The 14243-nt window shown below is 42.0% G+C and overlaps 1 protein-coding gene across 1 annotated transcript; it reads right to left on the reverse strand.

Moving 5' to 3' along the window:
* Nucleotides 1-3275: 3275 nt before the first annotated feature.
* Nucleotides 3276-7310, reverse strand: spry2 (sprouty RTK signaling antagonist 2). The gene is made up of 2 exons (XM_058050903.2): nucleotides 6877-7310; nucleotides 3276-5831 (listed from the first exon to the last, which is right to left on the reverse strand). Exon 2 carries the CDS (start codon nucleotides 5781-5783, stop codon nucleotides 4827-4829), a length of 957 nt encoding a protein of 318 aa, XP_057906886.2. The 5' UTR covers nucleotides 5784-5831; nucleotides 6877-7310; the 3' UTR covers nucleotides 3276-4826.
* Nucleotides 7311-14243: the final 6933 nt, after the last annotated feature.

Here is a 14243-nt window from a genome sequence, read left to right on the forward strand (position 1 = left end):
CACCATTTCCAGCCCCAATTTTCCACTTATCAAGACCGGAAGGGAGGGCGGGGGCATTGCCAGAAATTACCAGGCAGAACATGTTGAAACTGAGTTGGAACAATATGTGACTGAGTCCAAGAGTCCCTGTCCTTAATGGCAGATGTTTGGTACCAAGTGAGCCGGCCAGAGCTCGTGTGTGTGTGTGTGTGTGTGTGTGTGTGTTAGTGAGAGGGAGATACAATATAGTGAGTGTCCCACGCTGTGGTGGTCTGGCACAGATAAGAGACACCTGTTCACTTCTAAACCAGAATTCCGCAAGTATTTTCAGAGCGCTACCACGCATTAATAATAACAACTGTCTATTATATCTTTGTATATCTAAGTTTTCACATTTTTGCATCCAACGGTGTCACATTATAATCCATGCAAGCAAATAAGGGATGGGGATGGGGCGTGGGTGCACAAGGCCCACATTGTTCTTCTTCCCTATCTGCCCACGCTAACAATGAGCCATTCATTTGACCTTCGAAGGGCCCCAGCTGATTCCAACTTTACATTCGGACCCATGCTCAGCCTGCTTCTCCTCCCTTGTATTCCTCTACGGTTCACCGTCTATCATTTCACCTTGCCAGCTGACCTCTTATTCCCACATTTATCCACCCGGAAATCTTTAACTTTGATAAAGAACCATGGCTGTGTAGCATCGTGTGCAGGAATGTCTAAGCTTCTCTCCTTTTAGTTCCAAATGATCCTCGTTGCTCTCCCTGTTTCAAAAGCAGCTCTTCCTACACCACATCTGATTGGTGAAAGCGGGAATGAAATGGATGCTATGGGAAGCAGGGGGTAGAAGATGGAAAGCGGGTGAGGGAGACGAGGAGGAGAATGAGGGGGAGTCATGTGTGCACGAAGGGGGACGGTGCAAAACGAGAGAACACAGCCTGCTTTGTCGATAGCGACAGCAAATTTTATGGCCATCATTTGCCACTTTTGCTCCTCTGCCTCAAAGAGCGGCGGCCTGTGTGCGAGCGTGTGCCCGCCCAAACGTAGAAGGACCTCTTTGCCTCCTTGCAAGAACCACACCGAAAACACAAACACAACATAATGGGCTCAGTGGGAGGAAAACTAACATGAGACTAAAAAGGAAGTAGGCTAGTTGTTGAGTGAATCAAGTGCTAATAAAATCAATAATAATTTTAGGTTGTGGAAAAATTAAGAGACCAGAAGTCAAAATATTATGGGTAGTAATTTTACCAAAAGTAAAAGTTGAACTTTCTCATTCTCATTAGGGTCGTGAGGGCTATACCCTGGACTGGTCGCCAGTCAATTTCAGGGCACAGATTTATACTTATGGACAATATGGCCAATTCACCTAACATGCATGTTTTTTGGGAATGTAGGAGGAAACTGGAGTATATGGAGAAAACATGCAAACTCCACACAGAGATACCCGACAAAAAGTTTGGACACCCCTGGTATAAAGTATCCACTCTCAATTGCTTCAAATACTGTTACCTGCCATTGGGAGGCATTTAAGTATTTGCAGGGTATCGCCATGATATGTGATGTATGACTCACTGTTAGAATCCTCAATTCAATTCAGGTGAGCAGACACATTTCATATTTTGATTGGCGGCCTAACGAGCAGGAAAGTGCCACACTTTCACAGCAAATGGGCTGAAGCCGGACTGTTTTCTGTATCAATCAAGTAGACATTCCAAGCTGAAGGAATTCTGTTGCTATTGGCTGAGGTCCAGCCAAGGATCTTTGCTTCTTAAGACGCCTCATGGTGAAATGACACTGAGTGTGTGTTTTCTCCTCAGACGTGGCCTCGGCAATGAGGCAACCAGCCGTCTATGAGCACTCATTTTCCAACGACTTCAACAGCACCAGTTACAGCATTACTGGTGCCCCTCATCCTTTTTGCCCATTGACTCTATTGCTGCTGTTTCCTCAATTTCCAGAGCAAATTTGGAGGTGAAAATTCAATCATAGACCATAAAGGTGGCTCACTAGGCACATTTTCTATCCGTAGCACATCCGCTTATGGCTTCCACAATATTGGACTTGCAAGATCAAATTAGAAAGAATAAAAGCAGTTAAAATGGAGTCAGATGATTACGTAACAGATTGCTTTTACGTCAGTGGGAGCCTGCTCTCACAAAGGGGTACCATGACCTTCCAAGCCAGGCGATAACTCAAACCCTGTGTATGAAAGCAGCCTTATTCATTCAAAGCACAAGGCTAGAAATCCCATTGCTATCTGTGAACGTGTTATTGGCAAAGGCGAAAAGTCAGAAAAACACTTGTCTGTGTCAAGAAACAGTTGTAATAACATCTTGGGAAGTAGGAAGCCTTTGTTACTTCCACATACCGGAATGTATTTGTTCTGAGATGTGTGTGTACTCAGTGCTGATATCGACAAATGGAGCAAAACACAGGAAACCATCCCTTCTTTGAGTTATTCATACATGTCCCACTAATGACTACTAAATATAACACTCTGGTTTGGATTTTTTTTTATTTCTTTGGACGCCAAGTTTGCCTTTCAGAATGACAGTAGAGAGTGTGTGTGTGAGCATGTGTCTTGGCAGAACAATTGGCTGATGGATCAACTCAGTCTGTGTGCAGATGAGCCAATTATGATTGACTGAAGATAAGGATATGTCCAAACAAACACAGATATTTATATACTAAAGAAATATATTTTTTGTATTAAAAAAGCATCAAACTCTAACAGAAATATCAAACCGAACCGTGAACGTACGACTGTTGGGATTAAATGAATACAGTTTCATGGAACAAATTTTAAGTTGTAGGTCAGTATTTATGAGAAGGCATTGACTGCACAAAACTAACCTTATCTTACTGTATGTATTGGCTATGTTCTGTCATCTCAAAGATAGGTTATTGGGTTTCGCCTTCAACTGAATAAACCTTTCTTTAAACAGGTGGGCTTTCACCCCATGGCCACAATACCCTTCACTCAAAGCAAGGCTGTTGTATTGCTTAAAGCCCCGACATCATATGCACAGACAAAGCAGCTACAAAGAAAACCTGAGCTTCCTTCCTGTCTTCCTATGCTGTGTTCTGCCTTGGTGAGCAGACAGAATAGGCCACTATGCCTCCTGACAGAAGCTGTGGCTAAAACCAACAAAGGGCCCTCACACACCACACAGACACGTGCACATTTCCTTGTTTTCATTTAATTTGGTGGAATACAAACTACTCACAGTAGACACTATGCGACTTGTTATGATGATTAAACGTAGTTTCTCACAATATGCTTGTTTTAGTTCGTGGGAGGAGGTACAAGTGCCTGTAGAAAAAAAAAACACATGCACAGTTCACAGAGATGCTCCAACGGAGATTTGACCCGTCTATTTCCCGACTGTGGGAATACCAAATAGGAGCAGGTAGCCGAGTGGAGCATTGGGATACCAAAAGGAAAAAGGATGAATGCATGCTGGGCTAAAAATGGGGCAGAACAGTTTGGTCTTTGTCATTCAAAGTGATGCTTTTAACCCTTTGCGCTCCCTCTTCCTAACATACCCCCCATACCCCCGGCCCTCTTCATTCACAGAGGAGACAATGGTAGCAGAGAGGAGGCCTGTGGCTGGCGAGATAAAGACCAAACACAAGAACAAGTCCCCCTTTTCTCTCTCTAATGGGATTCGGCCCATTTCCATCACCCTACACAGACGTAAAATGGGTGAAAGTTGATAATTACGTAAAGTAACCTCCCCGTATTCAATCAGAAAGGCTGTAGATGAATAACAAACACGTGAGTGCAGTTTGGACCCCAGAGTGTCAATCAACACACTGAATGCATACCGTGTCGCTGTCAACAAGTGTCACGTTCTTATGTTTGGCCTGCGGGGACATTGCAAACCCAGGAATTCCAGAACAAGCCCCTTGATTGAAAGGCAAGAGAAGCGCAGAAAAACAGCACGTTGTTGAGTTGAGGAACACCAATTGACATTGCAGAATAAAAACGACATCCTCTATCAGACTTCAAGGGTGTTTAATTGCAAATGTTAATATATTTGTCTTTTCAGTGACAGTCAGCTATTTCTCCAGCATTGACACAAAAATAAATACTTTGTATTATAAGATAATAAACTTCCAAATAAATATCATTTTAAATTTGCACTAAGAAAAGTAGAAATCAGAAAATAAAGTTTTTATACAAGTCACTGCACAGTTGTACAAGCTTGGGGTAAATGTGAACTGAGTGAACAAGATCTATGTTACGGTCCATGTCATATCACTGAGTAAATACAGTTCCCTGGGCCGCATTAGGGGGCACGGGCCAGAAAATGATTCACAGTCGGAATTATTGTATGTACAAAAATAATGCATTTTTCTAATGTACATAGACTTAAGTCATTAGAAGTTGGTTCTGATCATTTAAGTCAATTCAATATTAAACTCCAATGGCATCCAGTAAAATGCAGACCAAAGCAATCCTAACTCAAATCAGCACCAACTTTTAGACTTTCATCCTGCATTTTGTTGTCACGATGACTCATGACTTATGCAATAAAAATGTTAACAAAAACACAAAATATAACTAGTTCTTTCTTGACCTGCGTTTACAGATGTTTCGTGTAGTCCTGTATAGCTACAACACCTACAACCCACCCCCAATATTTTTATTTCCTATGCAAGATTAATATATGGACATTTGTGTAAAATTAATCTGCATAACACAATAGTCTGTATAAGTGGAACATTTGTTTTGGTGTTGCTTGCTTTGCTTTCAAGTATGACCTTTGAACAGTGCCAGTAGTTGTTCTGTTATTGCGCGACAAAAAACTGAATTTTGTCCCACACAAACACACCATTTACGTTGGCTTGCAAGCAGCCTCACAGTGGATCGTGTTCTTGCACCGACAGCCAGGTCGTGTAGCTTGGTCATAGCAGTTCTGACACATGGTGACACATCCTCTGGCTGGAAGGTAGCACAAGAGACACGGGAGGATCATGCCAATCAGTGAAACGGTGGTCCAACGGAAGCAGCAGTGTGACTGCGTGCACGAGAAGGGCTTGTCTGTGCATGTGTCCTCATCATCGCTGGAGCAGTGGTAGAACAGCCCCTTGACACAGCACACGCATGTGCAATACTCCACCGCATGCTGCGCAGAGCACAAGAAACGCCTGCCGCACATCCAGCAGGAGGGCAAAGCCCGTGGGTGCCTGCACTCCAAGCAGCGGCACAGACCACAGTGCTCACACTTAGAGTGCACACCGCCCCTCTTATGGCCCCCGGTGCCGGGCATGGCCACCAACAACCTTGGTTCCTCATGCACAGCTTTTTTGTTTGACATTAGAGATGCTCGTTTGGGCTGATTACTGATTATCTGATCACCGCATGCCGGGATGGCCAGGAGCCTCTGATCTGAACAAGTGCTCTCCATGCTGGTCCTGGTGCTACCGTGCGAGTCCTCTACGCTGGAGGACCGCATCACACTTGAGTTTGCATGCAGGTTTGGAACATCACTGGGCCTCTCTTCCCGAGTCTCCTGCTCAGTGCTGGATACAGGCATTGTAACTGGGTCACGCTTCTTGTGCCTGTGCTGTGACAGCAGAGACCTGTGGGCAATCGTGGGTCCTTCTGTGTACTCATTGTGGTTCCCAGTTATCCTTAACTGTTCCAATGCCAGCACTTCTGGAGAAAAACAAGTTTCTGGCGTGCCATCGTGGGCTTGCAAAGGCCGTGGCTGTCGGCTCCCATCGTCCTGTGATGACCGCCTGGGGTGTTGTCCTACCCCGTCGTTGGCGCTTGGACTTCTGGGATCCATTGAGGGACTGCGCGGCCACTCTACCTGGCATGGGACACATCTGAAATCCTGAAAGAGACAGAGAGCTAATTATCCACAAAGCCATGCAAATGTTAACAGACAGCTGTGCGGTCAAGCACGTGTGTGTGTGTTTTGTGTACTACGAGAGGAAGGCTGACGGCTCATGAGTGCACACGTTGAACAAATAACAGCTCTAAGACATCATGTAATTTATTTACTATCAGAGAGTCGATGTGTTTGCATAAGGCATTGTCACACTATATTTAAAATTACAACCTTGTTTTTATCAATGTTTTTGCAGTCAACAGCAGTGGCTTCACTTCTTCCTCTGGTGCTAATTGGCTTTCAAATGGCATCTCTGCAGGGAGGAGGGTTAGTGGAAGGCAGTTGAGGCCCCTTTCACTCTCCAAATGACAATACAAAAAGGGTTTTTGCTTGTTGTGTGATTAAAAATGAATGGAGCATCTCCAGCACTTTATGCGTTTTCTTTTTGACATTTGCCTGTTTGTGGACTACAGTTGGTACCCATGTGTCAGGGTACCAAAACATAGTTCCATGAGGATTTACTTTGGTACATTTCAGGACTTTTGACCGGGAAAATAAAATAATTCTATACTGTAACAAGCCAAAATGAATTGATTTGTGGGAATGGGGCTGCAAAGAGGGCCCACATGGGTGGTTGGGGGGATGGGGCCTTTCATACAGCCACACTCCTGTGTGTTGGTCCCTGTGGAAGCTGACATGAGTGATGAGTTGATGGCACACAACTCATAGTGTTAACAAGTTCGAGCAGCAAACCGTTCATTTAAGGTGCAGTTATGTGTGTATCATTGCAGCTATTGTTTACTGAGCAAATGTGGTGTGCATGAACGCATCGCCACGCATTTACGTCTGGCACTAACGAAACACACCTGTGGCCTTTACAACTGTGCATTCTAAAAGAAGAACATCAGTCGACACCTCGTGAGGTCAAAAATTCTAAAAGGTAAGTGTCGTGGTTGAAAAGAAGCAGTTTAAGGGTGTTAGCAAATCATGTTTATTACACTCTCCAGCTATGATTTTTTAAAATAAAGAAACTAAAGATGCAACTTACCGTGCTTTCAACACTTTAATCTCCGCTTAGTGGAAGTAAATCCAATTTGTGTTAATTCCCTCTTCAAAATAGTTAACATCCGTCAAAACCAGTAATGTTTAGCTCGTTTTGCGCATGCGCACAAAGCATTCGCTGAGGCGACAACTTCCATACACAGCAGTACAAAAGCGTAGTTTTTCTCCCCTTCTTTTTGACAAAAAAAGCAACAAAGGTGGCGTTTCCCGCAACGCTGCCTCCAAAAACTTTTGTTTGTTGTATCCTCAAAGTTGTGAGAATGAATTTTCTTTGCGTGAATTACTTTCCCCCCACTGTCCTTTTCGGAGAGGAGGTTTTGGATTGGAGCTGTAAATGGCGTCAAGATGGAGGGGGGGTGTGTGTGTGTGTGGTGGTGGGGGACAGGGCCCCTGTTGTTCCAGCGGATATCTCGCATCCGGTGCTCAGCCATTGGCTGGCGGCAGGCAGCCACTCGCAGGCAGCCTGATCAATCATAGCCCCGGTCAAGTAGAGGTGGACGATACTGCAAGTGTTGTTATCGATTTGATACCAAGTATATTTAGAACCGGTTGTACCGATGCTGATATTTTTTTAGTTTAGTTTTTAGTTTATCAAGCTCAATGAATCATTTGTAATTCTTAAGGTCTTTAAAAGTTGTCGTTTTTGACTTAACATTTTTTTTGCCAGGCTGCCATGAACCTCATAAGTCTGCATTTCCTACCGGCAAGGAGACAGGCATGGGACAGTGCCCTCTTGTGGAGGTTCTATGACTGACAACCGTCCTGGTTAATCAAATGTTATTAGTCACAGTAAAACCGCATTCAAGGAACGACCATTTCTGATCATTGTAAAGTAATCCAGCAGTTGTTGGGGTCAAGAAATAACCCCACAATCAGATTTCTTTCATGCTACATGTAAGAACGAAGAAAGAACCTGCAGTTTCTATTGTTTAAACCAAAGTGTTTAATCAATCCCACACAGAGTAATTAAAAAGTTGTTAGCACTAAATTCCAAGTAGCGGTCATTTTCAACTTCAAGCTCACTTAATTAATTTGGATCCCAATCAGAAAGTCTTTTGAACTTTATTAGTTTTCTCTTGTTTTCCACCTCATTACCAACTGTTTACGGTTATATATTTATTTTTCATCCTGATAGCTTCCAGCTGGGAAAAATAAAAAATAAAAAATAATAAAATAATACGTAGTATAAAAATGCAACTTGAACACAAACACAAATGTATTGTTGCATTTGCATACAATTTGGACACCACCGTGAAGGTCAATAGGTCATGCAAGCGTAGCATTCCTTGATGCAACATTAGCATTAGTCTGGCACACCAAAGTTCGACATTCTCTCTCCTCTGAACAACAACGTGGTCCCTAAAAGCTCCAAGGGAGATGTATATAGCTCCTGATCAATTTAACGCTTAGCTAGCTGGTCAATTCAACTCTCCTGTTGTCAATTGGTGCCGTGTCCCAGCCTGTTTTTGCAGAATGGGGTGCAGGAAGCAAGGGTGTGAAGCTAATGAGCTCATAGATGGCATATTAAAGTACTTCACAGCCGGGTTCACTACAGGGAATACCGCTTAATGAATGTTGGGAGATTCAAATATAAAAAAATATAATTAAAAAAAGTAATTTCATTGACTTTAAAAGTTCACATTATCAGGAAACTCATATGGAAAATATGCACAAGGTATCCCTTTGTGGTCTTTGGTTTTAGTTTTTTGTCAAGCTGCTATTCCCAACATGGCCACTAGGGACCACTGGTGCAGCTTTTAGATTCCCCCTTGTGAAATGATACTTTATTTGCCTCCTAGTTTGAAGCATTCAACAAGGCTGCAAAGTATGCATTTGTGACATGCCCCCTTGGTGCTTCTCTCTGATCCGGTGAATGCTGAATGTTATCTACCAGAGCACATGTTGTTCTCTCCTTTTGGGAGCTATGCTGCTTTCCCATCCCAGTGATGTCCTTCCCAAACTCAAGGATGCAAGTTTTGTTTACTGTTTTCACATTTATGCTGAGGCACATTTTTTTTGAAGATTTTTAGTTTGAAATGTTCATGGTGTACTGTCAAGGCATCATCACCAGTTAAATTAACAACATGTGCAGGTGTATATTATGATATTGTGGCTGATGCGTTCACTGACGACATCTGTTTACTGTGTAGCAACAATATATAATTGGTGAGACCATCCCCAAAAGTTTTGGTCATGTGCCACAAAGACCACACTCTCTTTTCATCAACAGCAAATCCTGCAGAGGCCTGAGGGAAAACCCCTGAACACAGGGAAAAAAAGATAAAATTGAAATGAAGTCGAAGACCCCTGCTGCTGCATAAGATGGACTGTGTCTGGCTTGTCAAACAGAGGACGCCGTCTCAAAATGCATCGTTGTCTCTCACTGACTCATTCACTGCTGCTGCATTGCCAGAGATGTTCCTGTGGGTGAGTTTGAAATCAGAGCTGACAGCTATTCCCTCTAATGCCATATACACTGTGGTCATCTCACTTAAAAACCCCTAAGCATGACAATTGAATGTGCTTGGAAGGGACGGAATGTGCTGATGCAATTGTTGAAGAAGACAGGTGCCATGAGAGGTGTGTGGTGTAGCCTTTAATCTTCATCATAGCAGTCGATGCTCGCTAGACAGGGCTATTCACCTCAGAGTGGTGTTGCTGGGTTACAAGTTACAGCCCAAAGACAAGCAAATAAAGCAGCACCCATGTGAGTATTCATCAGAATCAATGGAGCTTTCTGGTACTGCATGACATTTGCTCCTTTCAGAGGCAGTCAGCTTGCAAATAGGAACCGACTGTTCCACACACAAAGCAACCTCCTTCGATGGGCTTAATGTAGAAGATCTTCAAAGCTTCAACCTCACCAAGCATCTTTAGATTGATTTTGAAGAGAGCTTTTAAGTATGTTCTTCAGCAACATTTGACCTCACAAACATTCTGGATTAATGGACAAACATCGCCGCAAACATATTGCCTTTTGTGGGAAAAGGGACACCATTATAGCAGTACCTTGATTTCTCGTTTATTTTCCTGTTTTTTCATAGTTTGGCTAGTTCTGCAACTCATAACAATAGTGTATATTTAATTGAAGTTAAAGTGTGGTGGTGGTTGTTTTTTTGGTGACAACTATAGGCCGCAATAATTCATTCACTTGAGTTTATGACACACAAATTGAATGATACAGTGTATAAAGGACACATTTTGTTACAGAATACTTTCTAATGTGCTTCTGTCTTGGAGACTTACTGTCTGTAAGTAATGTGCAACAATAATGATGCAATACCTGAGTGGATAGAGAACTGCTGCATTTTAAACAGCAGTGTTGTTTAATTAGGACGATCTTGTGTCGACCTTACGTCGATCTTGGAGATTGTAGCTTCTGCATCAGCCACTGACTAACTAAATACACACATATAATTTGCATTTGTGAATCCAAACATGAACATTTGGTGTTAAAATACGACTCTGATGTGTTTCTACACACTGGGATACATCCAGCTGTCATGTCACGCGTTAAGTGTCTTCTTTGGAACATTCAGACATTTATTAAACAGACACGTTTTTATTGTACCCTTATACTTTAAAAAAATCTGAAAAAAAGACTCTGGAGCATTGGTTTGTCTCCTTGATGATGTAAACATTTCAAACTCCCCCTGGCTTCGTCTTCCTCTCTTGTGAATTTATTGTTGTTAAGAGCGGTGCCACAAAAAAGTATTGCTCTGACTGTAGCTCCATCATTAATACTGGTAAATTTGACTTATTGTGACATACAGTATATAGTGGAGTATTATACATACATACATACATACATACTTTTTAGAGTAAAAGTCAAAGAATAAGAGTGCAGCATTCAGAATTTAATCCCAACAAAAAATGAACTTCTGAAACTTTCAGAATATATTCATTTTACCAAGTTAACTTTCTACCACTCTACAGCAGTCTGGTGCTCACAGCAATGTATGCCACACCTTCGTTTGTTCTTGAACTTGATTACACATTAATTGATGCGTTCGGTGTGGCAGATTCCGTGGAAGAAATTGCTGTGTTGCTGGAAATTATATAACAATGGTCATTATTTGAATGGCGGCACATTTTATTCAACACATTCACTGAAAATCTCAATCATTTTCAGGACATCAGACTAAAGTCTGAATCCAATTTGAGTTGCAAGTCTTTCATGATATTGTCGAGTCAAAAGTCTTTAAAATTGCAAAAGTCCAAGTCACATGATTCAAGCCCACACTTCTGCTAATAATATGGATATATAAATATAAAAGTGTCTTGAACTAGACTGAAGTGAAAGACGAACTGATGTATTTCCAACTCTGCTCAATGCTTCCAAATGTCGGAGCTGTGCAGGGTTGTGTGCAATTATGCACAACACAGAAGAGATGAACTACAATCTGAGTCATGATGTAACTGAACGTGTTTTCCTCCTGGTCAGTTGATTATTACATTACGATTACATTTGCATATGCAAATGCATCACATCATCAAGTTAATTGTAGTTAATGAAAAGCCTTGTCATCATTTACTAATAGGAATACTATAAGGAATATGTTGTTGACAGTAGCTGCAGTCTTTTGATGACAGCCTCTCTCTTCCAGCACAGTTTACACAGAATCCCTGCAGCATTCAGTAGCTCACTCTGCTGGGGCAGAACCAGAGAGGAGAAAGGGGAGCCACATAATAGTTGCTAATGCGCTGCGAGTCGTGATATGGGTACTGAGTGAGCCTCATCTAGGCCTCTCTTTTGTGTGGGTGAAGAGAACTTGGCTATTCACAGGGGTGACCGCTGCTGCTAAATGACAATTAATTGAATATTGTCTGCTTCATATTAAAATGAAAGCATTCACATTGGTGAAAATGATTTAATTGGCTCTCGCGCCATTCAGTATGCGATGTTGGTGGACTGGAGGGTTGAATTTAAGATGATCAAATGAGTTATGCCTTGTCTTGGTGGGTAAATTCATTTGACCAGACTGTTGTGTTGTGAATAAAAGCAAGCAGATGGCAATGGATTTAGCGAAACACTGCTAATTTTTAATCCATCTATTGTTTGGTGCCTCTAATCTGTGCACTTCAAAGCTTGTTTCTTGTTCATCATACTCCCCATGAGCTTCTTTGCCACTTAAATGGAAAATATCTAACCTCTGCAACAGCGACCTCCTCAACTATCTGAAATGTTGTTGATCAGGAAATCCTAGTGTGAAAGGAGGTATTAACTTCAAGATCATTTCTAGCTGACAGAATTTATAAACATTTTAATCTGTAAAGGGAGGTACCAGATAAAGAATGGATCAAAAGAACATCATGAGGACGAAAAAAACACTGGACATAGTTTTCCCCTATCCGGACACGGGCTATCAGGGCCCGGTCAGGCACAGCCCAAAGACGTAACGTGGGCTCCAATGTGTTTACCACTAATGGGACAGGCCACAGGTGTTGCGATTTGTGTGAGATGGGGGATAGATGAAAATGTATACAAAGCCAATGCATACAGGAGATTTCTTTAAAAGCTCGAACATTTTTGTCTCTTGAGGAAGCATGGAATAACCACAGCTGGTGCAGTTAGCAAATACTTTATCCAAAAGGCCCTTATTTTTTGGATTAGCAAACTTCATTGTGGCAATTTTGGATAAAAAAAACACAACAGTTAAATTGCTGGAAGTGCATTGAATTTGTGCAGAATGGAAAACATGCACACACACAGCTTCCATCGCCTCTCTTCTGAGTCCCTAAGAGCAGAATTTGATTTTTGCCTCATAACTCACTCTGTAATGCGATATCACGAGCACTAAATTGCCAAGATAACCTTTATCACAGTAGAGGTGAAATCTGTGAATGGTTGTGCGCTTATTTTGCTGCCAGGAAATAAAAAAAAATCTATTTGGGAGGTTTGGTGTGGATGATAGATGTTTTCCCTCGAGCAAAGCCACAGACCCCTCAGCAGAGCATTTGGATCAACATCAGGTGCTTAAAAATGTTTAGTGGAAATAGAAAAGGATGGCTGGGGTTGGAGTATAAACTTTCCAACACATGCCTGTCCTTTTTATGGTCATACCACCACCTGAGTCTGCAATTCAGAATAATAGATTTGGATAGGGCGCTGACTTCAAAGATATGCAATGGGGTATTTGCACCCTTCCCGATGTCTTATTTTTTGTATGTTGACACACTTAAATGTTTCAGATCATAAAACAGATTTATATATTAGTCAATGACAACACAACTTAACACAAAATGCATTTTTTAAATGAAAGGAGAAAGACAATTCAAACCTACATGTGGAAAATATTAATCAAGATTTATCAGTCTGGAAAAGGCTTTAAGTTAAGCTTTGGCACTCCACCGCACCACAGAGAGAGCCATTATCTACAAATGGCATAACATGGAACAGTGGTGAACCTTCCCAGGGGTGGCTGACCAACCAAAATGACTCCAAGAGCGCAGCGACGGCTCATCCAAGAGGTCACAAAAGACCACACATGTTCTCCTTTCGCTGCAGTTATGAGTGTGACTTCATGTTGAAGAAGAAAATAAAGTTTGCTCCATTCGACACACCTTTAGACATATGCCAATGAGTAAACTTAGTCAACTTTATTTGCATTACAGGTAGATTCAGTTTGTTCTTAAAGGGGAACTGCACAATTTCACCCATCATTCGCAATCCTTATGTTAAACATGAACACATATTTCTTTCTATGCATTCTAGCATGAGAAAACAAGTTAATATGAGCGAGGTAACAATATATATTTTGACGCTATAACCCCCCCACAAAAAATGGGCAAAATTCCAAATAAAGTTCAGTTTGCCTTTTAGGCCCAACTAGTATAATCTGCGGGAAACAGTTCTCGCCCCAAAATTAGTCTCCACTGTTAGGCTTTGCCGTGCTCAGCCTTCCCACCGACAATAATTGTTTCCAACCAGGAGTGGGGGGGGGGGGGGGGGGTTCACTTGTTTAGGAAATTGGCGGCTTTTTATGCTGCTCTCATCCTTTTATTTCTCTCCCTCTTTAGATTTGCTAGAAATTCACTGCACGTCATTTTGCATTCTCTCATCAATATGGTCCTCATTCACTCTGCCCTTTCTCCATCCTCACTCCTTGCTAACATTTAATCAAACCTGATAGAGATGATTCCTTCACTCCGTTGCCCAGCAGTGGGTTTATTGAGAGGGAAATTCCTCAAATGCAGATTCCTCCAGACTTATTGCAGGAATGAAGACAATGGTGTTGCACTCGCCTGAAAATGACAGATGGGATATTATGCAGAAGCACTTGGCCTTTTACAAAGAAAATACGTTTTTATTTCATTGCTGGGCAATTAAGCAACGGCATGGGACATCAGAAA

Source organism: Doryrhamphus excisus, linkage group LG15 (assembly GCF_037039965.1).
Source record: "Doryrhamphus excisus strain RoL-2023G ecotype Guam linkage group LG15, RoL_Dexc_Guam_v1.1, whole genome shotgun sequence".
Taxonomy (NCBI): Eukaryota; Metazoa; Chordata; class Actinopteri; order Syngnathiformes; family Syngnathidae; genus Doryrhamphus; species Doryrhamphus excisus.

Excerpts from the sequence above, each read along its gene's own strand:
- spry2 (XM_058050903.2), bottom strand. The coding sequence starts at position 5,783 with ATGGATCCCAGAAGTCCAAGCGCCAACGACGGGGTAGGACAACACCCC.